The sequence below is a fragment of the Pocillopora verrucosa genome, chromosome 3 (genome assembly GCF_036669915.1).
Source record: "Pocillopora verrucosa isolate sample1 chromosome 3, ASM3666991v2, whole genome shotgun sequence".
Taxonomy (NCBI): Eukaryota; Metazoa; Cnidaria; class Anthozoa; order Scleractinia; family Pocilloporidae; genus Pocillopora; species Pocillopora verrucosa.
The window spans coordinates 30,327,132-30,352,762 of NC_089314.1; the positions used below are offsets into that span (position 1 = coordinate 30,327,132).

The window sequence follows — 25,631 nt, forward strand, 5'->3', positions numbered from 1 at the left end:
CGCACAATTGGAATGTGAAAAACTTTCTTTTGTGTTTTCCAGCTGAAAATAATGTATTGTTGAGGTTTTGCTTTGATGAAGTATGGAACTTGAGTCGTATTGCAGAACTAAACGTTCCAGAGAAAGTTATGCAGACGGTAATATTGGGGAGAATGCTCAGCACAAATTCAAGCGATTGTTAGGTGTGTACATGTCAAGACTTTTATAATCGAAATTACACACCACTGTTTTAGGAGGCTAAGCACTCGAACAAAAGAATTTATAGGATTAAAGAAGTATAGCTGTGAAATTTAAAATTACAACATTGTGAAATCTCAATCAGGAAACTTTTCATATTGTTGTTCAGGTCATAGGGTTAACTTCTATTTTGAGCAACTTATTGTGAGCGTTGGAAGCTAAAGAGCTGCAGTGTGCATTGGAGTGCAAGCAATCTTAGCCAGGGGAGTGAAATGTGGAGATTCACCAAATCTTTGCCGTCAAATTTAACAAAAATAATATGGAAGACTTTCAACCGATAATCATTTTTTGGAAGTGTTGATTTTCGAGCACTTGGGACTTGCTGTAATAGTCTAGTGGCGGATATAATAAGGTTATCCGCCCGAAGCAAATTACAGTCAGAGTGCACCTTTTTCAGCCAAGCAAAGGATAACTATAAAAACAAACTGTCTGCATATTTTGATTATTTCTTTTTTCAGTGAAAAGACACCTCTTTGTAAATTGATGATTTAATGAAATATCCATAAGTTATTTTTGAATAGATGTTCTTTTTTCGTAGAAAGCACTCAGATCAAAGAATCTGCAAGCACTGATGGATCTGTGGATGAACTAAAGAAGGCTGTTCTACAAATGGTGAATGATAATTTCAGTTTCGAGGGCATATTGAGAGAGGTCAGCGATGGTTTCCTGTTCATTTTGAATTGGATTGAGACATTGTTTGCAACACAAGAGGAAATCAATTAAATTTTAACTCAACCAAATTAAAAAAAAAAAAAAGATTAATGAACAAAGGGGGTATTTTTCTAAAGAAGGTGTGGTGCTGTATTGGTGGTAGAGTATAACAGGGTAATTAAGTATTATCAACTGAGTTGATAACATAAATTGGCCACAGTAAAGAGTTTTAAAGCTGATGTTTTGAGTGCTAGCCCTTCATCAAGGGCTAATGCTTGAAACAAAATTTTGGTTTTGTGTGTTTCCTTTTAGTTCTATCAGTTTGTGTTAAGAGACTGGAACAAGGCAATTAAAAGCCAAATTTTTTTTATCTGGTAGGGTGCATATGCACAATGTGGTCCTGAATAAGACATATCCAGGTTAAAGATTTTATGTGGTTGGTGTTTGTGATGTTGAAAAGAAAGTAGCAGATATAAATATTCAATTTTGAAAGAAAATCATGGGTCAATTTAGGAGGAAAAGTGAGAGACTGAAGCTCTTGAAAATGTAGAATTCTGTTTTTCTTTATTTGGTAAGTAAGTTCCACTTCATAGGAAGGAAATTGTGGGAATTGAGATGAATGATGAATTATTTATATTTCTAATGGTCTCATTGATCTGTTAAGATTCTGAAAAGCTTCTTTGAAAATAACTTTTTATGGCTGCATTAAACATTCCCTTTAGTCCGGTTGTATCTTACAGAGTGAAGATCATGATGAATGTGATCCACACCATAAAAATCCAAAGTTCGAATTGTGCTCTTCTCTTAGTGGTGAGTTAATTGTAATTGTGTTACTTAGAAATTAAAATATTGAATGATATGGTGAAGGAAAAAACAAACTATAGATAGCCAGGAATCTCTCAACACAGCTGATCTTGCTGATTTTAGAAGTACATGCTGGATGATAATCAAATCAATGTGAATTTAGTATAATGGTGTAGTGTGGCTTTCTGGAAATTGCTAATCAAGATCCTTGCAGAGCTCTGTGAGCATCTTGATACTCAATTCTTGATTCTCCTTTCTGGAAATGGTTAAGGATCAAGGATCAAGTTTCTAGTCAAGACTGTCATCTTGCTTTATTTACATACCAGTTTTTTAAATTTCTCTAACTTGTCAGGCTTAAAATAAAGAAGAACTTTTGGGGGGAAGCTGAGTTGCAGTGAACTATTTAAAGAAATATTTCTTTATTTGCCAGACGGTAGAAGAGAACCTTAAGAACCATGGTCAATTAATATTAATAGTTTTTGTGCTTGCTTTTTTTTATACTTGTTTTTCAGTAAAAAGTTGCTTTGATCTGCTAAAATGTCAGGCTTCTAAGGCAGCTTGTCCTTTAGAATTATTGGCTGCAGAAAGGCTGAGTGGAAGACTTATTGCTGTTTGCAGCTCCTCTGAACAACTTTTATCAAAGGAACAACTGGTAATTAAGATATATTCATTTGTAAGATGGTAATTCTAACCTTGGAATATCTTCTGTTATCATGTGATAAAAATCTTATGTCTATAAACTAATTATTAAATAGAACATACTAGTTGAAGCTAGTAATGGGAAGAAAAATGATCACTTGTCACAAAAACCCTTAATATTCCTAGATTAATTGTTGTAAGTTTTATTTTGATAAACTGTATCACAATTTCTTACCATTTCAGGAATCTGTAATGGCTGTTTTGGAGTTGATAAAGAACATGTTGTCTGAACAGTGTTTTAACAGAGTGTACTTCACAAAACATTTGACCACCAAGGTGTATAACTTAACTGACTGTATTTACTATTTGGTATGTGATTTTATTATCCAACTGCACAAAGAAGAGTACAAATGATGGATGAATAGAGTACAAATATCCTGTGATATTGTATAGCTGGTTTTTTTTTTGTGCTGTAAAATAAAACCTGTTTGACTAGTCGGCTATGCACGGTTTATTACTCTATCCACTTTGCTTTCTTGTCTTCCGAGAAATGACCAGAAACACTTGGTAGAAAAAAAAAACAGTTGGATAATGGATAACTTATTAGACATTTTTGTCAGCTGTAGCTTGATAATTTTTACTTGTTTCTATTTTTCCTCATCCTACTGGCTGGTCAAAATACAGCACAACTTGTAACAAATATTCAGTGATACTACACACCAAAATGTCTTATAAGATATAAAATACTGAATTTGTTACACTTTCAAAAGTATTTTGGTTTTGATAACTTGATGTAGTACGAAAATTAAACAGTATAACCAACAGTATAACTGTTCCGAAGTGAAAAAAATGATCATTAATGTTAAAGATGACAGTTGTAACTGTTATTGGATGGATGAACTTTAGTTGATTAATCAGTTTTTTTAGATTCTAACATTTTGCCCCTATCATTTTGAAAGAGGGTTTGAACTATCAGGGTCCCAAAAAAGAGAGGACTTATATTTAGCTATGTATGAATATTAACTTACTTAGTTCATTATTGAAGTATTAAAATGAGTAATTCAAAGTAAGTCTGGCTTAGAATGCTGGTAAGACTGGCTGCTTTGTTTTGAACATGATAAACTATTACTTCATGCCTAAGTTCTTTCTATTTCAGGGTCCCACTATTCCATTGGAAGTTGTCTGGATGCTTCATAAAAACTTCATAGTTTCCTTTAACACATATTTAGCTTGGTAAGGAGTGAATATTGTTCATGAAAAAAGCAAGTGTCTAGCTTTTATAGCATAGTTAGTGACATGTGTGCAATACATGTATCAGCTTAATTTGCTTGCAATTCTTTTACAATCAAGAAAAATGCATATTAAGTATTCAGCTACATTAAATAATTGAGACAATATTTTTTGAAAGTTCAGCAAAACTTTATGACTCATGAAAACTACCCTTCAGTAAATGTTCCTCTCCATTATTGTTACTAGTTGTTTGCAGTACAGTGAGACAGTTGATGCAGTCGCTGATGGACTTATAGCACTTTGTTTAAACATAATGGACATGGAAAAGCAAGAAAATATTTTATCAGGTACACTCAACCTTTTAAAAATAAACACTAGTCTTGAAGTTAAAAGCATGATTTTAAATGGTTCATACCTTTTAATTAGTGTTCAAAATGGATGAAACCTGCTTCTTTCCCTCAACTGCCATTTTTCTTTGCCTCACTAGATCTTTTAGGGCGATTGCTTACATTTTCCTTTCCTGAAAGCAAAATGAAAGAAGGATCCAACAGCTCATTTGAAAAGGTAATATTTAGTGATTTTAGTCCTAGTGTCACTATTAACAAGTCTGTTCCTAGATGCTCTCAGTTTAGTCTGGCAGACTATAAGTAAATAGAAGTGGTTATAAATTTTGAAATTTGTTGAAGTAGAAAACCCCAAATAGAGTTATTAATAAAATTGTTTATGAGATAAATTTTTTAACCTTCTCACTGCATCTTTTGTACTGATGTAACACTTACCTGAGAATGACTACAAGTTTCAATAAATTATGCTTTCACTTATGTTTTTATTTCACAGGTTTCACAAGAAATTTTGGACATTGTTGTGGATAGGACTGATTATTCAGTCTGCAAGAAAGTTGAAAACAGTTCTTTAGAACAGAATAGCTCAGACAGGTGCATGTAAACAATTGTTAGTGTAAAGTCTATAGTTACATTGTATATCATGTATTTTTGCACACTTTTCATGCTAATTTATTACAGCCATTGATATCTTATTTCATTCTCACAGCACATCTACATGAAATGCACTAAATTGTTCAAAATAGATCTGAAACAGTGATGTGGTCATTCCTTGACTTCTTTACTAGCAAAGTGTAGTGTATTAGCCCAAGTTCCAGAAAACAAGACAAGATTAGTGAGAAAAGATCAAGATGGGGGTTTTAATAATCTCCCAATGATTTCTGTTTTTCAGGTTTTGTGTCCTTGAGATTATTAGAAAGCTGAATGATGTCCCTTGCACTACAACAAAAAAGTTTTTTGCAAGACAGCTCACTAGGTTTTTTTCAATGCAAATAGATGTTGGTAAGTGTTGCAAAGTAGAACAACTTTTTACCATGTTGAGGACTGAATAAACAAGCAATGTAAACAAATGAACATGAAAGGCATACATGAAACTATTTTAACCAAAATTATGCAGATTCCAAGTTTGTGGCATGGCACAAGGTATTTTAATTGCATGGAGTAGTCTTATTATGGTACACAACAGTAAGACAACATTTAGACATGCATGATAATCACTGAACACCCTATAGGCAGAGTGAGAGTTTGCCATTGTTATCCCCAAGTCATTTCAGATGACCCACAGAGATTAGGGGGGGGGAGGCACTATCAAAACTGACAATTTGTCATGATCTTATGGCTAATGTTTGGTCTTTCATTTCAATATTGGCAATTTGTTTCTTGTTCATTGCCACCAGCCTATCATTGGATAATTCATGATAAAGTTATATTGACATAACTTAGAAATGGTTGTTAGGTCTTTTTGAAGGTCTTAGGATACTCAATTGTCTTTGGACATAGAAACTGAATATGAATGTTAGTCTTGACACCAGGATTTGCGGAAGGAAAAAATGATCCTCAACAGGAGACAAACCTAGTACATGTATTTTATATTTTTTGTAAGGTGGTTAATCTAATATGATACATTATTGATGGTCATTCTTGTAGAAAAGTCAGTGCTACATTTAGCCTTTTGTAACCAAAAAGAATTGAAGTTCTCGTCATTGGGTGAAGCAACAAGAAGAGTGTTTGAACAAGTAAGCCTTTAACTTTATTTCACCTGACAACTGCACAAATAGCCCCTTTACTAATTTGCATCATCATGTTTTCTTAAACTTTGTAAAAATGAAATGAGAGTGAAAAGCCTTGAAAATGAGGGCTAGCAAAGGTTTTGACAAACCAAAAAGGCAAGAAAATACTTGACTCAGAGAAACATTGCATCAAGAGACTAATAGATGTTAGCATTTGTTTTTTATAGTCATCCATTACATAAATGTTTGCTGTTGCCATTAGTTTCTTTTAGTCATTGATCCAATGTCTGTGATGGAGTCACTAAAGAATACTTTCTTTAAGGAAAAGGTATGTGAGTGACTTAACTGTCAAAATTGAGTCAGCATTACTTAGCAAAGATGTGTTTTTGCCAATTAACAAATATTTTTCAATGCACTCCATATCAACATTATAAAATTAATTTTTCTTTGCCATCCATTTAAGGTTAATGTGGAAGGAATCCTTGCATTTTTGTCGGTGTTTGTGGTCCTTGTGAAGGAGGCTGCAGGCATGCTGGAAGGTGTAATGATGTTTGATTCATTTATTCAAATCCAATAATTGCTACAACAGATCCAATAATTGCTACAACATAATGACCAACAGTGGTACCTCTTATTAATAATTGCTTTTGAACTGTTCCTCCAGGTTATGTCTGTGATTTGGTGAATGATGCACTGAATAACAACAACGGCTCTACACTGAGCATTGCGTTCCTGGTGATTAGGCAGGTTACACAGCAAGGAGGCCATGTCTGTCAGCCTTATGTCTCTTGGTTTCAAGTGAGTGTTAAATATGTGTAATGCAGCTATTTCATCATAATTATCATAAATGTAGGAGGTAAGTTTCTAAAGAAACTGTGGTGCTGTATCAGTGGGAGAGTATAACAGGGTAATTTGGTATTATCAACTGAGTTGATAACACTAAATTACATAATTATCATGAGTATGGGAAGACATTTAATAGTAAAATATGTCTTATGCAGTGGAGGGTATGTTAAGCTCATTTTTTGTGACAGTTATCAAGCTCTAAATCATTATTCCATAGAGTTATCCTATGGCTTTAACAGGATATTATTTACATAGTCTGTTTTTTGCCAAATGAGGTTCTTTGTATGGCACAAGTACTAAGTTTTTTTAAAATATTTCTGGCTAATTTTTTTTTCCCATGATTGTAGAGTACATTTGGAGATCAAGGAAACCCAAAATTAAACAACAGAAAAACTGTGCAGCTATTTGTGAAGTTCTTGTCTGATCTTGTACCATATGAGTCCCCAGAATATTTAAAGGTAATAATCAGGAACGTGAGTGATATTTATTTGGTAGAGCATTTAATGCAAACTACTGGAAAAGGGAAAGGTTGGCATTCGTACATGTACAGGTAGGTTGAGTACTACAACTATCATTCTAGCCTTGGAGCTGGCTATTTGGAGCTAGCCATTCGTAGAAAGTTCATTAATCAGTTTAGTAAATTGGTTGCAATCATTGCTGTCTTATTTTTAAAAGTAACAAAGAATTACTCAGTCCTTGAGCGGCAGCCTTCGGGTTTCCTAGTTCGTTTTTTCTAAGAGGAGTTCTGAGCAGTTGTTGTATTTTTATGAGCGCATTGTCCATTTGATTTTGGCGGTTGCACCATTTCTGAGACAAAGAAACTCTCCAAGACTCCTTTTGAATTATAATTTGTTCATCTCGCATATTGATAATTTCAGGTTCACGTCATCAAAGCTCCTCAAGTACCGGCCAAGCTGCGTGAACTTGTCACTGATTATGTGTCTTTGGCCAAGACCAGACTCATGGACTTAAAGGTACAGATTATAGGCAATGACAATTTTGAAACATGTTTGCAAAGAATATAAAGGTAATTGAAACGTCAGGTTCTCTGGTATATCTTTTCAGGTTATTGTAAACTGGTTTCTTTTGACAGGAGCCGGTAGAACTGATGGGAATATACGGGAATAGTAAAGAAACATCAGGAACAGATGCGAAAAGTGAACATACCAAGGTTGAAATGATAATAACGACAATGATAATAGTTATAATAATAATGACAATCTTCTTGTGCATTTAACACTGCTTGCAGTATGTAGGATTTTTTTACAAGAATCTTATTCAGTAGTAAGGCAACCACCCATCTCTTATAGCGTAGTGTTAAAGTATGTAAAGTATCTATTGGAACGTGGCCATTACTCTGCTTTTTTGACTCCGGTTGGGAGCGTTTGAAATCTCTTCAACTTCCGCGTGAGCCTGAGTCACTGACTAACGACATCGTCTTTGACTAAAGCCGTTGTTTAGTCGAATTACGGAGTCCGACTCTACCTGAGTCACGTGACGAGACCAACATCTATAGTGGCTGCAAATTAAACTACATAAAAAGGCCGCAAAAAAGGGAAATAAAACTTAAGTGCGGAGCTGTTGGGATTATTAACCAGTTTGGGAGAGTGGAAGATTTTAATTGTAATGACTTTAAGGCCTATTTACACGGCACGACTTTGTCGCATGCGACAAGCTTACGACAGGCCTACGACATGACTTAAGAGTTGTAAGCGAGTTGTAGGTTTGATTTACACGAAACAATTCGTGTCGTAAGCCTGTCGTAAGCTTGTCGCATGCGACAAAGTCGTACCGTGTAAATAGGCCCTTACAGAGGGTAAGGTAGTTTTTAAAAGATTAAAACATTATACGTCTTTCTACAGCAACTTGAACAAGCCTCCTCAGATGTTGAAAAAGTTATCGAATCATTTGAGAAGTCTGGGAAAGTCCCGAGCACTGTTATGGAGGCAAGGTAACGTTTTGATTCTGTCTGAAAAAGCTTCTCAACATTGTGTGTGACCTTTGTTTACGGCTCGTGAAACTAATTAGAATTTAAAGGAGACTGCAAAATATTCGCTCTGACGAAGGGCTAACGCTCGAAACGTCAACTTGGAAACTCTTAACTGTGGCCAGTTTACGTTATCAACTCGGTTGATGATACCAAATTACCTTGTTAAACTCTCCCACCGACGCAGCGCCACAGTTTCTTTAGACACTTACCTCCTTCATGCAAAATAGTAGTTTCGATTGATGGAAAATCGCAAAAGAGGCATTGACGATCTTGAAAAACTCATATCAAATTTTTTTAGGAGTGCAAACCAGGAAAGTCCAAAAAAATTAAATTTAAGAGAGCATTCTCAAGGAGGTAATGCATGTGCGTACTGCATTAAATCACAAACTATGGTAACTTCCTAACTATCAGGAGAAATTGTTTTTGTCTACTCAGCATTTTTAGGAAACCTTATTTCATTGGAAGATTTTTGCCGGCATTGCTAACTCCAAGAAAGGTTTGTAAAGTATTAAATTTATTTGCAAATGGTAAGGAAAATAGAGAGACAAACGTGACTAGGTCATGCAGCTTCAAAGCATTAGAGCTGCTTAGTTGATGTCTGAAATTCAAATGAAAGCCATCGTCTAGCTGTTAGTCCCTATTAGTTTTTAACATTGTGCCCAAAGCAGCACTTTTTCAGGCAGTAAATGTGCCATCAGCAGGCGATTGTACAACTTTTGCGATTTAGTTATCGTTTGAACCAGGAATGACAGCCGAGAATGAATTGTAATTGTTTGGGCTTGGTCAGGCCTGATAGGGACTGTTATCGTTGACAGTGATAGTTGTCTCGACAAACTGAGTTGAAGTCATCATCAGAATTAGTTTTTTTCTTACTCATGACAAAAGCTTTGCAAAACTTTCTGTAAGCCAATTTCAGATAGTACTCACCTTTCAAGGAAACCAGTGTGGCCATTATAAAATGTACAAAACAACCACGAGCTGGAAAAGTCTCTGTGAGAGATATGTTGAATCCATTTCTAAGGGTTGCTAGATAAGAGACAAAAATATTGGTCTCTGCGACGAGACGTAGGGCGTTTTGTTGAACTCGGATGGCAAAAGCTTACATCCCCATTCTATGGACGAAAGGTTCATTGTACAGATTAGCAGCAGCTAACCTTTTTTTTTTTGGTAACTCTTAGGTTCCCGAGGAGCCTGATGGAAGAGCTCAGTTCATCGATGTATTAAGCACGTAAGCATTCCTATTAACACCTCCAAAGCAGAAATGTTTCTTTTCTTCTTTTTTTCTGTTCTCGCAGTTATTGTTATTGAGATCGTTTGTTTCATTTCAGTAATCTTTAGGCAGATGCCTACAACTATGAGTGTACAAACATGTAGTAATTACTTGCGCTCTTTTTCTAATTAGAGCCGGTAAAATTCCAAAGAGTATGCTGAGTGCATATCAGTCGGCCTGTGAGAAGATCACCATTGAACAGATTGAAGGTTTGAGGCTCATTAATACATTGTTCTGCTTACAACAAGTGTTCTCTAAGGGAGGGGGGTGGTTGGAGGAGTTAATTTGTAAGCAAAAGTGCTGTTAATTGTCTCGAAAGTCTCACATTTGTCTTCAAACAGTTTCAACGATTCAATAGAACAACCTCACGATTTCTGTATCTTCGCCATAACGATATTATCATCTGCATTAGTAATCCATGTTAATCTGTGTAATGGATAGAGAAATGGTGAGATAATTTTTTTTTTTAAGGCAGAACCAATGTTTGTCTCCCTTGAATCGAGGTGTCGCCTGAAAAGGGATGGGCCGAAAGTGAGCCGGGTACCACTGTTCTCTTACCTCTTTGTTGTTCAGATATAATTATTTTCAAGCAGTGATTAGGGTGGGAATTATAGTTCCAGGTCGAAATGTTTCAACTATGTCATTCTCCGTTAGATCTTTCTAGACTTATTCATCCTTACTTCATGTTAACTCTGCCAAGGTCAGTTGTTCTGTAAGCCCAAACATGCCTACCAATAAATCATTTAAGAGCGTGTACTAAGAGCTGAAGCAGTAGAAGTGAGACAGAGTCTCAGGGAGTGAAATAAAGTTCCTGAACAGACTCCTGGTTCCTTCCGTTTGCACGCGTGGTGTTCAAGCTAGTCTGTCCCTAGTCTCCAACATCTTTTTTTACTTAGTATCAGTTTTCCTTTTGGTTTGTCTCGTATGTAGTTGTCAGTTGCATCGCTCGCAACTCTCTCGAATCAACTTTAACAAGGCCATGTGAGTGGCCAACACCCAATAACTTTTGCAACCTTTTGGTGATTTTTGTACTTTTCTGATTTTGTTTGTGTGTGTATGTTTTTTTTAGTGAGTTCTTCAGAAGACGAAGGGACTTTGAGTGGCATGGAAAAACTTGCAAAATCTGTAGAGAAATTTACCAAGCTCGTCACTGAGTCATTGAAAGGAACCGATGTTTCCAGACACTCAGGTGATTCCACTGTAGCATAATGTACACGTTTATATCGCGATTTTGTGGGAGCTATATATATCAAAACTTACATATCATATGATGAGGTTCATGTTTTGAAGTATTCACCTTTAAAGATTTCTTGTTCTTGACTTTTGAAAGCTATTTTATTCAATCCAGTGGTCTTATGGCACTATTCGCACTTTGTTTGTTTTTGCAGGGAGAATTTCGTCTCAGTTGTCAATTATCTCTGGAACTATACACTCAGTGATAAAGATGAACAAAGAAACTCAGTCACCCAATCAGCTTGTAGAACTAGATGTCAGCGAAATAGAAGCAACTTGCACTGACCCGGTTGGTAAATTGTTATTGCAATACAATGATGTTATAAATAATGTAAACGCTTATTTAACCCTGTAACTACCATGAGTGACCAAGACAGAATTTCTCTTTACAATATCAAGTATATAAGTACTTTCAATAAATAAAGATATAAATGAGGGGATTATTTGTATCTACCTAATACCAAATTCTCTAAACTAACATTGTAAGGATTGTATGCCGGACAAAAAGGAGAACAGAACTACCTATGAAATCTTTGGAAAGAAAGGATTAAGCATGTGAAATAAGTGATTCAGTCAGCGTGCATGGAAAACATAATTTCCACCAGTGCATGGGCCAAAGAGTTGTTTTTTTTTATGTGAAAAGATAGAGGGGCCGCAGCCAGGATAAGACATCTTGTAAAATTTAAAAAACGATCTCTGGCTAAAACTTTTAAAAAATACGAGCTTTCGGCTGTTTGTCTTTCTCTTTTTCTGTAGCGCAAACAGCCGAAAGCTCGTATTTTTTAAAAGTTTTAGCCAGAGATCGTTTTTTAAATTTTACAAGTTTTTTTTTATGTCTATGTTTTGCTTTAAAGGTTGTTAATACTTTGCTGGATGCATTTTGTCAAACATGCGATGCTGTAAACAGTCACGCATCGGAATCGTTGGATCTTTTAAAGAGGTAAACCTCAGAATACCCTTTGAAACTGGGCGAGCGAAGCTCTGTATCACAGAACTTTTCGATTGAGCGTTTACACCTATCCGCGATAGCATTTATTTTTCTTTCCCGTGCTCTGTGATTGGTCCAGACTTGAAGACTCGCGCCGACTTCTCGGTCAATCAGATGCAACACCTTAATAATCGGCGTTTTCCCATGCTCGAGGTGTTTTCTTTAAGCTTTCATTATTGTCTGTCTGTTTTGTTTGTTTTTTTTTTATATAATCTTGTCATTTGTTGGTGTTGGCTGTGGTAATTACTGTAATGTTTGTTCCATAACGTTCATTTGAAAAGCACCATATACGGATTACTTCTTATCCCTGTGACTCTAATTCAAAACCTTCCCCGTTTCCCCATTTCGTGGAACATAAATCACTCGCAGATTAAAGCGTAGATTTAAGAGAATTAATTGAGGACTGTGAACCATATAGTGAGACCGGTGTGTGATATAATGCTTCTCTAATAACACGCGATACTCTTTTGTGATCTGATGTTCTCGTCGTACCCTTGAAAGTAAATGACACGTTGTATCTTTTGTATAAACAGGCATTATTGGGCTTCTCAATTTGTAGCAATGTTTTCATCAATAACACCGCTTCACAAAAACTTATATAGTCAGTTATGGAGGAAATGTTGCTACGAGGTTGGTCAATATATACTGCTAGTTATTACACTGTAAATAATTCTGTAAATCCCAATCATGAAGAGTAGCTAAGCGGTGGCGCTTTTGAAGGTTCGACGTCTGTTCGTAATTGCCTGTTTTTGTTTAGGTATGATGCAGAAAAAACCTTTCATTTGAACAGAAAGTGTTGACCATCAAAATTAAACAAAACTGCAACGAAATTTAATTCTTGTTTCTTTTTTGCATTAGAACTAAGACATACAAGTTGCATATGGCAGTGAACGACGCAAATGTTACCTAAATTTAAATATTGGCGACTTTACTGGTTTGAAATTACTTAGTCTTTGCTTGACTTCTCTCTGTGATTGGTCTATTCTCTACCAATTAAATGCATAATAGAACTGATCGCGTCTTGGTCACCCGCGTTTTCCCGCGCTTCACACTTTTGCCTTGTTTTTGCTTTGACTTCCCTTGACTTTCGCGGAAATTTCTCTTTTTCTTTTCTTTGATCGTCAGTTTTGAATAAGTTGGTTTTAGTTTTACGTCATTCATTCGATATGCGCTCCAATAACTTTATTGTCTTCCTGGACATGTATGACCTTCTTTGATAAAAACGTTATTTCCGTGATTTGCATGATGTTCCATCTCAGGGTTCGTCAGTAACGAATGAAGAAACGCGTGGTTTGGCTGTGTTTCTGTGTTATTTGTGTGCAAATCAAAAGACTCTACTTCCAGTTCTTCTCCAAGGAGTTACACATCATTCAGGAAGGAACGCCTCCGAGATCACAACGGTAAGAAAATGTATATCGCTCTTTCTGCTACAGCCTTAAAACTCTTTGTCATTAGTATTGGCTACTTTATTACGGAAAATCTCTTTCTTACTTGAAATACGTTGTGTGCAGTTTTGTATCAAAACTGTTATTGATTCCTTTCCATTTCCACTGTGTAAAAAAAAGTAGAATCGAACATCCGTTTAAAAGGCACCCTAGGGGTTGGAAGGAAAATAAAAGTGACTAATAAATAAAAGTTGGAATGGCAGTTTGTGTTTTATACGTAGAAGTGCCCCCAAATTTGAGGTGTAACAAGTATGAAGTTTCGTTATTTTTAACTTTTTTTATGAGTGACGTAAATTTGATTCGTTTTTGTTGTAAAATTTCAAAAAATGTCTTCCATAAAAACCATCCTTTCATCTTTTTTCTTTTGTTCTTTAGATTTGTTCCTTTCTCAATTCGCTTTGTGAGCATATTCCTATCTGTTCAAGGCGCTGGATGTACTTTTATCTGAGGTACAGTGAATATCAGCTTCTTGCTTTGGTTTAAACATGTTATACCAAGTAACAAACTGTCTATGGTACAGTCTGATCGGAGAGTATCCCCGAAAAGGTCTTCTGTCTGTGGAAATCACTATTAGGGTTCGAAGCATGGAGCTGCGTTGCTACCGGCTCGTGAACGCTTTAAAAGCGGTGAGAGGCTAAGCTGTAAGTGGGAAAAACCGTCCCAAACCTCTCGCGGTTTTACCACTCGTTTCCACGGCTCTGACGCTTGGCGCTTCAGGGCACTTAAGAAATCTCAGTTTTAAATCTCATATCGGGAGAAACACGATTTTTATCATGAACTACTCTTTTTGAAGACGGATGGAAAAACAAAAACGTACCATCTCAAAAATTATGTTGTATTTTATTGAATAGGTTTTCATGCTCTTATGTGCAGCATGCCTTAAAAGTGTTCGCCTCGAATACGGCAGAAATAGACGCCAACACCGGAGGTAGGTTGTTCATTCTCTGATTGAGATTACAAGGGATTTCCTCGCAATCGTTTTGGAAAGAGCAGCAGTTGTCTAAGTTGTTTTTGGTACAAATGTAAGTTTTTTAAAAAATTGGGCAATAGAGAACAAAAGAGAGCAACAATATAGCATGCGGACGAGGATGTTTATCGATACGAGAAATTCACGAAATTTAGGCTAAATGTTTCTAAGATGCATGAATCACCTTTTATTTCCAGGGATTGTTAATTCAGGGAAGGGGCAACTTTGTACGAAGGTTTCGAGTCAGGAAAGGTTCCCTTTAATCCTTTCGCTCCTTCGATCTAAATATAAATTCGCAGTACTTCTGAGTGTGAAAGGACTGATTCCCCATCTCCTCTCCCCCTAAAAAATTAGAGAAAAAACTAAAAAACTTGATAACATTTTGTTAAATTGAGCGACACTGTTAACTTTGTTTTAAGTATTTTCCTAAAATTTTCATTCTTACTTCATTTTCATAGTTAGGAGGCTCATTTTCTGTTCTCAGCGATAGCTTTGTCTTCATTAATCACTCACTGTTTTATCGTAGAATCTACTGGCTATCTGTCTTCAGTCATGCTACAAAAGGTAATACAGTTGTTACTCAAGTTATTGAAAACTTCGACCCTTCCGTTTTCAATTGAGGGTCGAAAGTGAACTGAGATTTATTGGTTTTGCCTTCCTTTTGCGAGTAATTGGTTTAGAAAACTCTCGCCACCGCTTGTTTAACCAATCAGACTGCGACCTGGTCAGCCTTCTTTTGCCGCGCTTAAGGCAGCAGTGTACATGTCTTTAAATTGAGTTTCCAGTAATACCAGTTCTAATGAAAACGAATTCTATTGTGCTCGTTACTAGTTGTGATTACTCTGGTTTTTGTGTCACAACTCTCGATTGAAGAGCTCCTTATCACCTTTCTTACTGTATTTACGTTGCCTCTGGAATTATTAAGATTTGCGAGGAAACCTTCCCCTGATTTTGCAACGTTATAGAACCCAATGAAGACCTCGACGTCAACGATTGTTAACTGATGCTAAAAAGTTACCATTAATTAAGTCTCAAAATGTTTGGAGAATTGTGCCTCTTTTGGTAACTTTAGACCTTCTGTTTGTACCAGATGTTCTACCTTTTTCATCGCTTGAATGTACACGGACAAAGGCTTTTCTTTAAACCAGCACTTGATTCAGGTGAGCTGACTTTACAACTGTGAAATACAAAACTCACTTATTGCCTTAAACAAAGAACAGTACTTTGTAAGAGCAAAATAACTAAAATTGCTGTAATTATTAACAGTTACTGTGACAAACTTAATTTTCTTTGCCATTTAGAGAATGAATAGTCTACCTGCCCGTAGGTAGCTGTATTTTGAGTGAGATTGCAGCGTTTTTATTTTAAAGAAATTTTCTTAATTTGACCATGGTACTTTTTTCATTCAGACCTCTTATCTATTGTGAAGAATTTGATCTCTCTACAAAAGTTTCAGGAACTGCGGGAGAAAGGAGGAGAGGTATCCATGTACATATAGCAAAATAAACATGTCTTACACACTTCCTCATTGTGTAAATGGAAATTATTATAAACAGCAAACAAACGAAAACAAAACTTCTCAATTTTGGACACATTCTGGACAACATAGCTGTGTATTATAAAACTAATTATATTATTCGTCTTCAAAGGGTGAATGTAGCTAGAGACAGAAATTGTATTGTCTCTATCGAAAGGTCCAATTGAGTTCTGAACTCTTATAACAATCATTTGGAAATTGTGATGCATCCTGGGAAGGACTGATATATCGTCTGTAGGTTGTTCATACAGCTTACGAGCCACTTCACCAGTGGTTACTTACTGCGGGGGGGGGGGGGGGGGGGGTAACCTGCGTTTGATTAGCATCCCAACCAGGGAGATAAGTAATACTCTCAGTTGCTTCATGCTACAGAGAGTGGAGCCTCCAGTAGTAATGGTCACTGACTGGTAACACTTGACGTATGTGAATTAAAAAGTACTTCGATCTTTATTGGCATGTCTGGACTGTACCAGGATTTGGCAACCTAATTTTAGTGAGCTGTATATTGCGATGTTTTTTTCCCCTCAGTTGTGTTTTTATGAGTGGTGTATATTGGAACTCAGTATCTCGGCCAGAGATGATTTTCTTCCTGAAAGTGACAGGTAATCTGAATTAAGAGTGAAATTTGATGTAATCCTTGTATGACAGCTACCAAGAGAGTATAAATATAGATATATTCTTTTGATGCTACTTACTTGTATAAGTAGGTAGTGAGGTTTTGCAAAACTAGTTGTTGCTATTCTTGTTGCATTCACTAATAATCCGTTACCATACATAAATATGCGATCCTTCAAATGCCCCTGTGATTTTAAAATTGTCTTTGTTCACGCACAAAGACGAAGATGATCTTCTCTTGATATGATTTTTTACTTCTGAAAATGATGTTTCAGTTCAACTTTCCTTCATTAGCACATTATGTCTTGTCTATTTTGATTCACTGGGCTGTATCGAGAGAGGAATGACCTCAAGGACGACCCGTACGAGTCAATTCTTTTTAACCTTTTTTTTCTTGAACTCAGCTGAAACTAGGGCACCAAACTCGCTTATCGATCGTGCTATCTTTTAGTGATATACCTTAAATACTGAGTTCAACTTAAGATGATTTTCATTCTGTTTGGCTCTCTTTCTCATATTTGATAGGCGCATTTACCATCAGTACAGAGTACTGGACCACTTTCTGCCCCAGGGATCCCCACAGGGTGGCTGTGACGGCTCTGCAAGGAAAGCGTGTTCCGTTATTTTTCATGCTCTTCTCGACTTTGAACACAGGTGATTCACAGATTTTATTTTAATTTAGAAGTCTGGGAAAAACCAGTAGAGAAGTCTTATCTGTCCTTCAGTAGTGAATTAAAGAGTTAACACAGAAAGCAGAAGGGTCGTATATGACCTTATTTCCAATTGAATTCACTCGAAAAGTGCAGCGCAGCTCCATCTCGTTGATTTAGGTGACCCCTGAGACATGCAATTGTGACTCGTGCACTCTATTACTTATTTTATCATTCTTACAGTTTTACGGCGGATGGTGCTGGAATGATAATGGTGACATCTCTTTTAACTTATTAGGTTTACACAACAACAAAATGATGTGGAGATTAGTCGAAAAGACATGATTCATTTGTTACAGGTAGTGTAACATTACTTTTCTCTTCTAAATCATACTCTGGCAAGCTTTAATATTCTAGGCGGGACCCAATATCTGTTTCAATCTATATGCGTCCTGTGCTGTAGCCTAATTCTCCACACGCTCAACTCTGCAAAGAATGGGTTGGATTTGATTTCTGACCAGCGAAATTATTTTTTGCTGTATATTCTTGGGTAGGGATCCCAGTCCAAGTTTATTTTATGAGTACATCATCGGTCAAACAATTACTGTTATTACGCAGCGGTAGAAATGAAATGATTTATGTGGAGAAAACGGTTGAATTTAGAAGCAAAAATACGATCGGAATCTTTGCTTACTGTAAAAAGATTGCTGACTCTCCTTCATTCGATTGTTTCTTATTCTCCGAAACAAGATAGCAACTTCTAACTGTTAATTTTGAGTTTTCTCATCATCTGTTTACTGAGTAATGTATGGATATTTTAGGGAGAAGTTACATGTTAATCACTTCTGGGTGTTAAAGGCTCCATATGAATGCTATCTGGAAGATTTCTTCCCTCGCACTGGAGAATTTTCCTTACGTGAAATACTAATTTCACCCGCCATATCGGACAACGATCATTTAATGTAAAAAGCAAAGAAAGGATGTAGAATTATAAGGATTTACACGCTACGTGTGATTAAGACAAATTTATCATGTTCGTTCCCTGTAGGAACTCGTCCCAATGCTCTCCCAGCACTCAAATGACAACACTTCATCTCCGTCAGGGAAGAATTGGTGCGGATCTTGGCTGCTCGAACAGTTCAACTCCAGACTGGAAAAAGTAAATGTATATAAGGTTTCACATCACAACCAAGACCTTGAAAGCTGCTCTTAAAACCCTCCATACGGTGCATGAAAATATTTTTTAGCTCTTTTCACAGAGTTTTGAAATCGAAGGAGACAACATTAGTTTTGCTTTATCAACTGAGTTGATAATGTGATTGGTCCACCGTAAAGAGAATTGTTCTTTCGAAACTTGCACCCTTAATTTAAATGTTAGTTTACTTGAAACTTTCGTTGTGGCTTCTGCTTTCACCAAATATTCGTTCTTTTCAGTCCTTGTTAATCTAAGTTTATCTTTTTGTATTTTGTTTGTTTTTCTTTTTAATCTGTCTTGGCAAACTATTTCTGTAATAAATTTTGAACGTCTTTTTTCATTCGATGACGACCTCTCTGAGAAGTTGCGTCTCTCTTAACCTATTTAGATGTTGTATTAACGGCATGTGGTTGAAATCTTTGCTGGTTCTTGGTTTGGTGTGATTTTCCAAGATTACGAAAAGACCTTTGGGTTAACAAAGAGGGGCAATATGTGTTATTTCTCTGACAGATTCAATCAAGTGCTAGGAACCAGAACGGAGGAGCGCAAAATAATGAGCTTCTGAATAGTTCTGTTGTGGTGTCATGTATGAAGTAAGAACCGCACAACTTTATTGTACTAAGATATTCACTGGTTCTGAGAAATTTTTGAAAGGAACGCCAAATTTAAAATAATCTGCGATTGCTTTCGTTTTGCTTCACCGCGCTTGGTCCAGAAAATGCGCGCTTCCTTTTAAACCAGTCAGGTCACGAAAATAAAACCAATAACGTTTAGGTCTCAATTTCAGTTTCGCTGAGTGTCTTACCTTGTTTTGTTCGACCATTGTTATAACATATATCCAAGTTTTGAGACACCCAATCCAAATGCAGTCTATGGCATAACATTAAATGACCTCTTCTTCGTTTGTTTGATTTCAGTCTTGCCATGCATCTTCCTCCGTTTCTTCTGTTCGCTGATCAGATGGATTCCAGTCTTGACACTCAATCAATTACACACGTGATAAACTTCATCAACGCGTATCTAGTAAGTGTTAGCTTGCAGTGATGGCATACTACTGATAAATGAGCGGTCGTGTTTCCCTAGTTAAACGCCTGCTCTGTTAGCAAATAGATTCAAGTGAAACTTGCTTTATATTTGCTGTGGACTAACGGATTTTCTCACTTTTTTCTTCCCCCACTTTCTTAGAGACCTTACATAAGTGACAATTGCTGTCTTCCCTTTGATGTTACACTCTTCATTTTCAAGGTACCTGTGTGAGCCTGTTTTCCTTTATGAATCGATTTGTAGATGGTGTATGTAAGAGCTCTAAAAAATGTTCTCCCCCCCCCCCAAAAAAAAAAAAGCAAAGCAACAACAGCAGCAAAAAAAATTAAATTTCCTCGTAATCATAAAAACGCGAAGCAGTGTCGAGTGATATATTAATTTGCCTTTTTTTGTCCAAGGCTTGGCTTACTTTCACTAGAAGACCATTCCATGAATCACGGTATGATAAACACTGTTGATTTTGTTTTATTTTATTCCGAAGTACAAAAAACTGTAGACATCACTTACTAAGTAAAATCTGAAAGACTCGTTGACTTTGTGATCAAGGGAGCGGGGAGTGAGGGTGGACTTCTAATTGAAAGTTCCGTCGATGCCGCAGGAAAGTTGTGTTGTGTTGTATGGAGACACACTTTACTCTCTCTGCGCCCCTCTCCACGCACGAGTAGAAATAGGTACCTGTCAACTGTACTGAAGAGGAACCTGGAAAGAAAACTGTGCAGTAACCGGTTATGGACTAGACTCTTATGTAGGAGAGGTGGAAAAACTCTTAGTTTGTTTATGCCATCGAAATCGGGATAAGCCCCAACAGAGTGAATTATCAGTATGTGTACAGCATTTTCTTTGCCTTAACTTTTTTCTACAGAAACCCTCAGCTTCTGTCGAAGTTTATGACGGCTTGTCCCTTGTTCTTTGCTTCTGCTCTGGTGAGTTTCTACAGAACACTGTTTGTAAAATTCCAAGTTCGGCTTTGTCGAGAGAAGCAAATTAAGAACAAAACAACCAGGAAAACTCAGTATTTACCCGCATTGCGTTCGACCGATTACGGAAAGCTTAATCTCCGTTGTCCCAACCTCACGTCAACTGAATTTAACATCCATGATATATCCATTTTTTCCCCTCATTATCTTTTAAAGTTGCAGGTTTGCTTTGATTTCTAATTATAGTAGATTCTCCTTAGTGAGAAAATAGAATAAACTCGCTCAATCGATCAAATTGGCCTGACTTGTTCATTAGTGCGAAAAATTGCATCGTCTCGTGATAAAGTCGTTGCGATTGTATTCTCTGCTTTTAAATCGGCTCGGCTAAATCTGTATTTTTTTTTCTTGTAAGTATTACTGGAAACAGCTCAGACCTTTGGCCATAACCCAAGTTGATGTTACTACACATGGGTCACTAAACCAGGCTGAGTTACTCTTAAACTGGAAAAACAGGTTTGTTCGTAGTATCGAGAGTTTATTTGAGTGAACCCTTACTAACAATGGAAAGGTATTACGATGTTTAAATTCAGTGCCCTTAGGGAATGTGTTAGAAACTGAACTCAAGCATAAGCAAAATCACTTTGCCAGGCGAATAAAACATAATTCTCAGGCTGATGAAAAAAGAGAGATGTTAACCATTTATAACGAGTGTGGGGCTGAGAAAAAAACGGTTTGACGCCACACTGCCCTCCTTCCCTCAGGGAATTTGAACTTCAGACTATTTGATTCCTCGGGTGATGTTGTATCAATCACCTTAAAGAACTTGTTGGCCATATTCTTAGCTCATATGTGACACGCGATCTGTATGCTGTTACATCAATCGATGTATAAGCACTGAAATGTTTTCAATCAAACCAGTCCATCAAAACAGAGATTCCCGTGTAACAAAGTTGGTTTTTGTGCTTATGTTCAGTTTCATTATTCTTGCGCAGAGTTGAAACCTCCCAACCTGTTTCCTTGGAAGATCTGGATCATGTGGACGTGAATTTGGTGGCATCGTTTATCGCTGTTAATCTTTATACTTTGAACAGGTAGCCCAATCTTGTCTAACGTTTGAACCAATATGCTCGGCAGCTTGTAAACGGCTTTTTCAGACTGTTTCTGTATCTTTTGTTTTAGTCAAGTGATGAAGATATTCCTTCAAGAAAGTAAACGTCCTACAGAGTTTATGCGGAAGGTGAGCGCTTTAAATGGTTAATTTCACAATTTCAAGAACATTCTAACGATATGCTTTAAATTCATCCAAACAATGTTCTTACTGACATTTCTTAAAGTGACACACATTTACCGAATAACGTTTATTTTACTTTCACGAAATTTTGTAGGTCGCTGTGTGTTTATTTGACTGCATCATGACAGAATTTTCACGGATGATTCTTCATGGCGATGAGGTTCGTAGTTAATTGATAGATTCTTTTTTTCTTTTTGTCATAACACCCCGTTTTTTTTCTAGAATTTTAAATCGGAAATTTATGCATCATATTTAGATCTTAGACATTAAGGTCTGTGTTCGGAGACTATCCCCGATGACATTGATACAGTTTCCTACAAAGGTTATTTAAAGGATCAACGTCTTAAAACTTTCGATATAGTTGGAAGACGCCTGAGATTAAAAGAAAGTGTTCCAGAGCAAATATTGATGCGATGGTTAATGAATCGCATTTCTTAGAGCCAATCAGATAATTAAGATCATCATTGATTTCAAAATGGACGTAATAAAGTACGACAGCGACTCAGAAGAAATAAACACGCTTACTGGGAATATCTGGTATAGAAAACATGGATAGCGTGGTGGGGCAGTCAGTTGAGGTTATTTTCTTACATGTAAATTGTAAATGTAAATTTAATGATATGTATGTAATTTTTATGGCCTAATTTTAACAGATCTGTAAGAACGAAGCCCTGAGGGACTCTGCTTGGGTAAGTTTCCATTATGTAGAAGTGTTAAAAAAACAAATTACGCTCAGTTATAGTAAATAGCTATTTGTCAGCTGGATCATGACTTATGTGCCCCTCGTACAATTGAGGCTAGAATCAAGGACTACCGTACAAAATCCTGAAAGCTTGTGGCTCAATTTTTTGTGGGAACTCAGAATTCTTTCTTTCATATTTCCTAATGCCTACATTCTGTACACAAGTTCTTCTAGTTTTTTAAACAGCGATTTTTATTTTATTGTAGAAACTATTCACTTCTTTCCCAAAGACGCTATTCGTGTTCAGAATCGGTAAGTCGGAATTACCAATTTAGAGACCAAAGTAAGGTTAATAAGCTTAAATACTTAATGATTTAATATCGTACCGACCCTTTAAGAATTCAGAATTTCTGCTGGAATGTTACCTGCGACTTCACCATTCGGTGCGATGTTATAACCCTTTCACTCCCAAGATTTAGAGATAAATTCTCCTCACTATTTGCTATAGTTGTCTTATAAGTTTTTATCTGAGAATTTGGTGATAAATCAAACAAAATCCTTTCGTTAACATTTTTCTTACCTCCTATTACCTTCTTGCTAGATATGTGTTGATTATGTTAGGAGGTTTTGTTCACTTTTAGGGATGAAAGGATTAGAAACTAACCTATGAAGCTAATAGCAACGGAAGAAGGGCATTACAGACTCATATGTTGCTGTGTGGAGGAGATAAAGTGAAATTATGACTGCGAAAGAGTTCATATACACTGTAGAAATTGAATGGAATGATCAAAAATTGATCCCAGCAGTGCGTATAAGATTTCTCTCCGCAGATGCTTAAATTGGGAATCATCACTTCGAGAAAGGTTCATAATTAACTCCAGTTGTGAACAATTAGGGATTTTTATCCAAAATACGTTTTCCCACATAACGGTATCCTTTTTGTTTCTTTTATCGTAGATGAAAGTGGCGAATTCAGAGAAGTACTCCTTTCTCTAAGGTATGCTACCCATTGTCTCAAGAGATCGTGAACCTTTTCTATGAATTGGCTTACCATTTATACCTTTTAATGTTTGTACAGATCGCTGGTTCTCAACGAACAGCTGATCAGGCTATACCCAGCTGTATTTTTCAGGTCTGTGCTATGTTGTTTAAACATAATATCGTGTGCTCTGTTTATGATCTTGAAAACATAATAACAGACTTTATATGAATTGGAATTATAGAAAGAGTGAGAAGAGTCTAGATTGGTGTGGAATCATATAATATCGAAATGGAAAATTGTCAATCGCGACAGTGCATGATTGCCGACATGATGGGGCGAAATGAGTGAAATTGTGAAGTCCGTAGACTGTGGTTGCTTGTGGCGTGACAAAGTCCTTCTCCTCTTTTTTCAATACATTGGTAATCTTTTTAATTGCATAGTTTTTGGAGACCTCTTTTGCTTCATTTTATCGCTTTATTTTACAGCTTTTTTGCAAACTTTCCTGATGAGGCATTACAGGAGGTATTGTGCACGTATTATACTATTGTATACTTCTATCGTTTCAATGTTATCTAATGAATGTGCGCCGCAGCATTCCCAAACTCCTTTTTACACGTCTAACAGTGGAAATTCCTCAAGCCTGACATTTTCGTTTTTTCACTGAAGAGAAGCCTAGACGAAATTGGCTTTTTCCCCCGCTAATCAGTGAAGCCCTGTTGCTCACTTTACTTTCATAACTGATTCTTTTACCTGGTTACCTTAAATTAGTTAATGTAAGTTATGCATGCTATTCCTGTGAATTAAGTTCCCCTATCGAACAACATCACCCAGCGAACAATTTCCTTATTTACGATTTGATTGCTTGACAATGCATTGGAATTTTGAGATAAATCTGTATACTTTGTACTTATCACTCCTTGGAGTGAAATGGAATGGGTTAACCAGAGTTGTAGGAATTGTTGTCAACGTCCCTATCAAGGGAAACTAGTCACCCTTGAATTATTCTGATCCACTTACCTGCGTGGTAAAAATAAAAAAAATAAAAATGATATTATTCAAGGATGCATAGTATTGCTAAACAACTTTATTATCATATGTGTGCAGGCAACAAAGATCAGCGGTTTTTTGACAGTCACCCTGTGTATGTACAACTCTTTTGTCTTTCTTCGGAAAGAGTGCCTGAACGGCGTGGTAAATATGGCTGCTGACTTTTCGGTGAGTGAGGCCACTTTTCTTTCTTGACTCAGTCACTGATGTGAAGGAAATTACAACTTAGAGGTCATCTGAATATTCCATTGGGTATTGGTTCCTGCTTTTAGTTCGAAATACACTTAGAGTTAACTTTCTGTAGCCACCTGTAAGACTTAGGGGAGACCGCTGAAGTCTTTGATGATGTTTCTCTATTTCTTTGGTCATTTGTTTATTTAACAAAGAAATTGGAATAAACAATGCAAAAAGAAAGAAAAACCTATTGATGAGAATCGTGCCGTTTCGCGGGTAAATACGGTACTCTAGGCTTGCTGTTATGAATTTCATGCGCGAAAAGGCATTTTAGTTAACGTGGATATCTTTCATTTGTCTATTTGTCCAGCCTCTTCACTTGGATTTCTGCCGCCAAGTTACTAACTTTGTCCGTGACTGTGTGCTATCTTCTCCAGTGGATCAGTTGAGAAGCTTATCAAAGGTTAAGTTGTTAATTAATAAAGATGAGTAAAGAATTTGTACGTTAAAAGAAGTAAGGAATGTATGAATGATTGCCGTGTCTCTCTTCGGATCCAAAACACATGCATATGATATCATAATTTGGTAGACTCAGGGGGGGGAGGATGGGCTTTTGCCTTCGGGTTTGGTTTTGAGCGCGTGCCTCCAGGTGAGAATTTTTTAGGTTTATCATCAACTTTTTCCTGGATGTGAGGAGGTTAGTTATAATGGCAAACATTTAAAGAGTATCCTTCCTATTAGTGCTGTTGTTTCTGATATTCTTGGAGTTTTGATTGTTTTGGGCTGCTTGATGTAAATTAAGGCTAATTTTTCTCGTCGTTTGCTTCTGTAGGACGTCATTTCTTCGTGTACCGCAGAGTTACGACAATTTTTGAAAAGTCAGCTGGTGAAACGACAAGGAAGATAGCAAGAAATATACTACAATGGAGAAATTTCTGTAAATTATGAACTGGATAGCGCATGGTATGCGGTTATGTCATTAAAAATATGAATAAAAAAGTAAAAACTTTTAAAAAGTTTAAAATGTTTGATGGATGAATTACTCGTTAAAAGTGGTGAGGGACAACAAATAAAGGAAGCAAAAGAGGTGCGGAATTGTAAACTTACATTCGAATGATTAGGTTCT

At 36.5% G+C, this 25,631-nt stretch overlaps 1 protein-coding gene across 4 annotated transcripts; it reads left to right on the top strand.

The window, feature by feature from the left end:
- LOC131799295 (Fanconi anemia group A protein) lies at positions 1-25,499 on the top strand. Of its 4 annotated transcripts, none has more exons than XM_066164469.1 (52): positions 1-182; positions 776-888; positions 1,611-1,698; positions 2,205-2,344; positions 2,575-2,700; positions 3,488-3,564; positions 3,808-3,908; positions 4,049-4,125; positions 4,399-4,496; positions 4,795-4,904; positions 5,550-5,638; positions 5,895-5,960; positions 6,096-6,171; positions 6,297-6,430; positions 6,826-6,936; positions 7,357-7,452; positions 7,572-7,649; positions 8,341-8,429; positions 8,904-8,964; positions 9,647-9,696; positions 9,871-9,947; positions 10,808-10,927; positions 11,127-11,260; positions 11,826-11,911; positions 12,493-12,589; positions 13,219-13,359; positions 13,780-13,853; positions 14,256-14,332; positions 14,898-14,935; positions 15,462-15,531; positions 15,781-15,851; positions 16,437-16,510; positions 17,049-17,177; positions 17,472-17,532; positions 18,222-18,332; positions 18,879-18,961; positions 19,286-19,391; positions 19,554-19,613; positions 19,811-19,851; positions 20,275-20,335; positions 20,742-20,842; positions 21,322-21,420; positions 21,509-21,566; positions 21,715-21,780; positions 22,274-22,309; positions 22,569-22,614; positions 23,260-23,299; positions 23,381-23,434; positions 23,770-23,806; positions 24,389-24,499; positions 24,876-24,968; positions 25,338-25,499. In XM_066164469.1, the coding sequence occupies exons 1-52, from the start codon at positions 83-85 to the stop codon at positions 25,410-25,412; spliced, it is 4,407 nt and encodes a 1,468-aa protein (XP_066020566.1). In that variant the 5' UTR covers positions 1-82; the 3' UTR covers positions 25,413-25,499. The 4 variants fall into 4 exon arrangements, with proteins under 4 accessions (XP_066020566.1, XP_058972994.2, XP_066020567.1 ...); XM_059117011.2 differs by having other exon boundaries at positions 2,575-2,667; XM_066164470.1 differs by having other exon boundaries at positions 1,629-1,698.
- Positions 25,500-25,631: the final 132 nt, after the last annotated feature.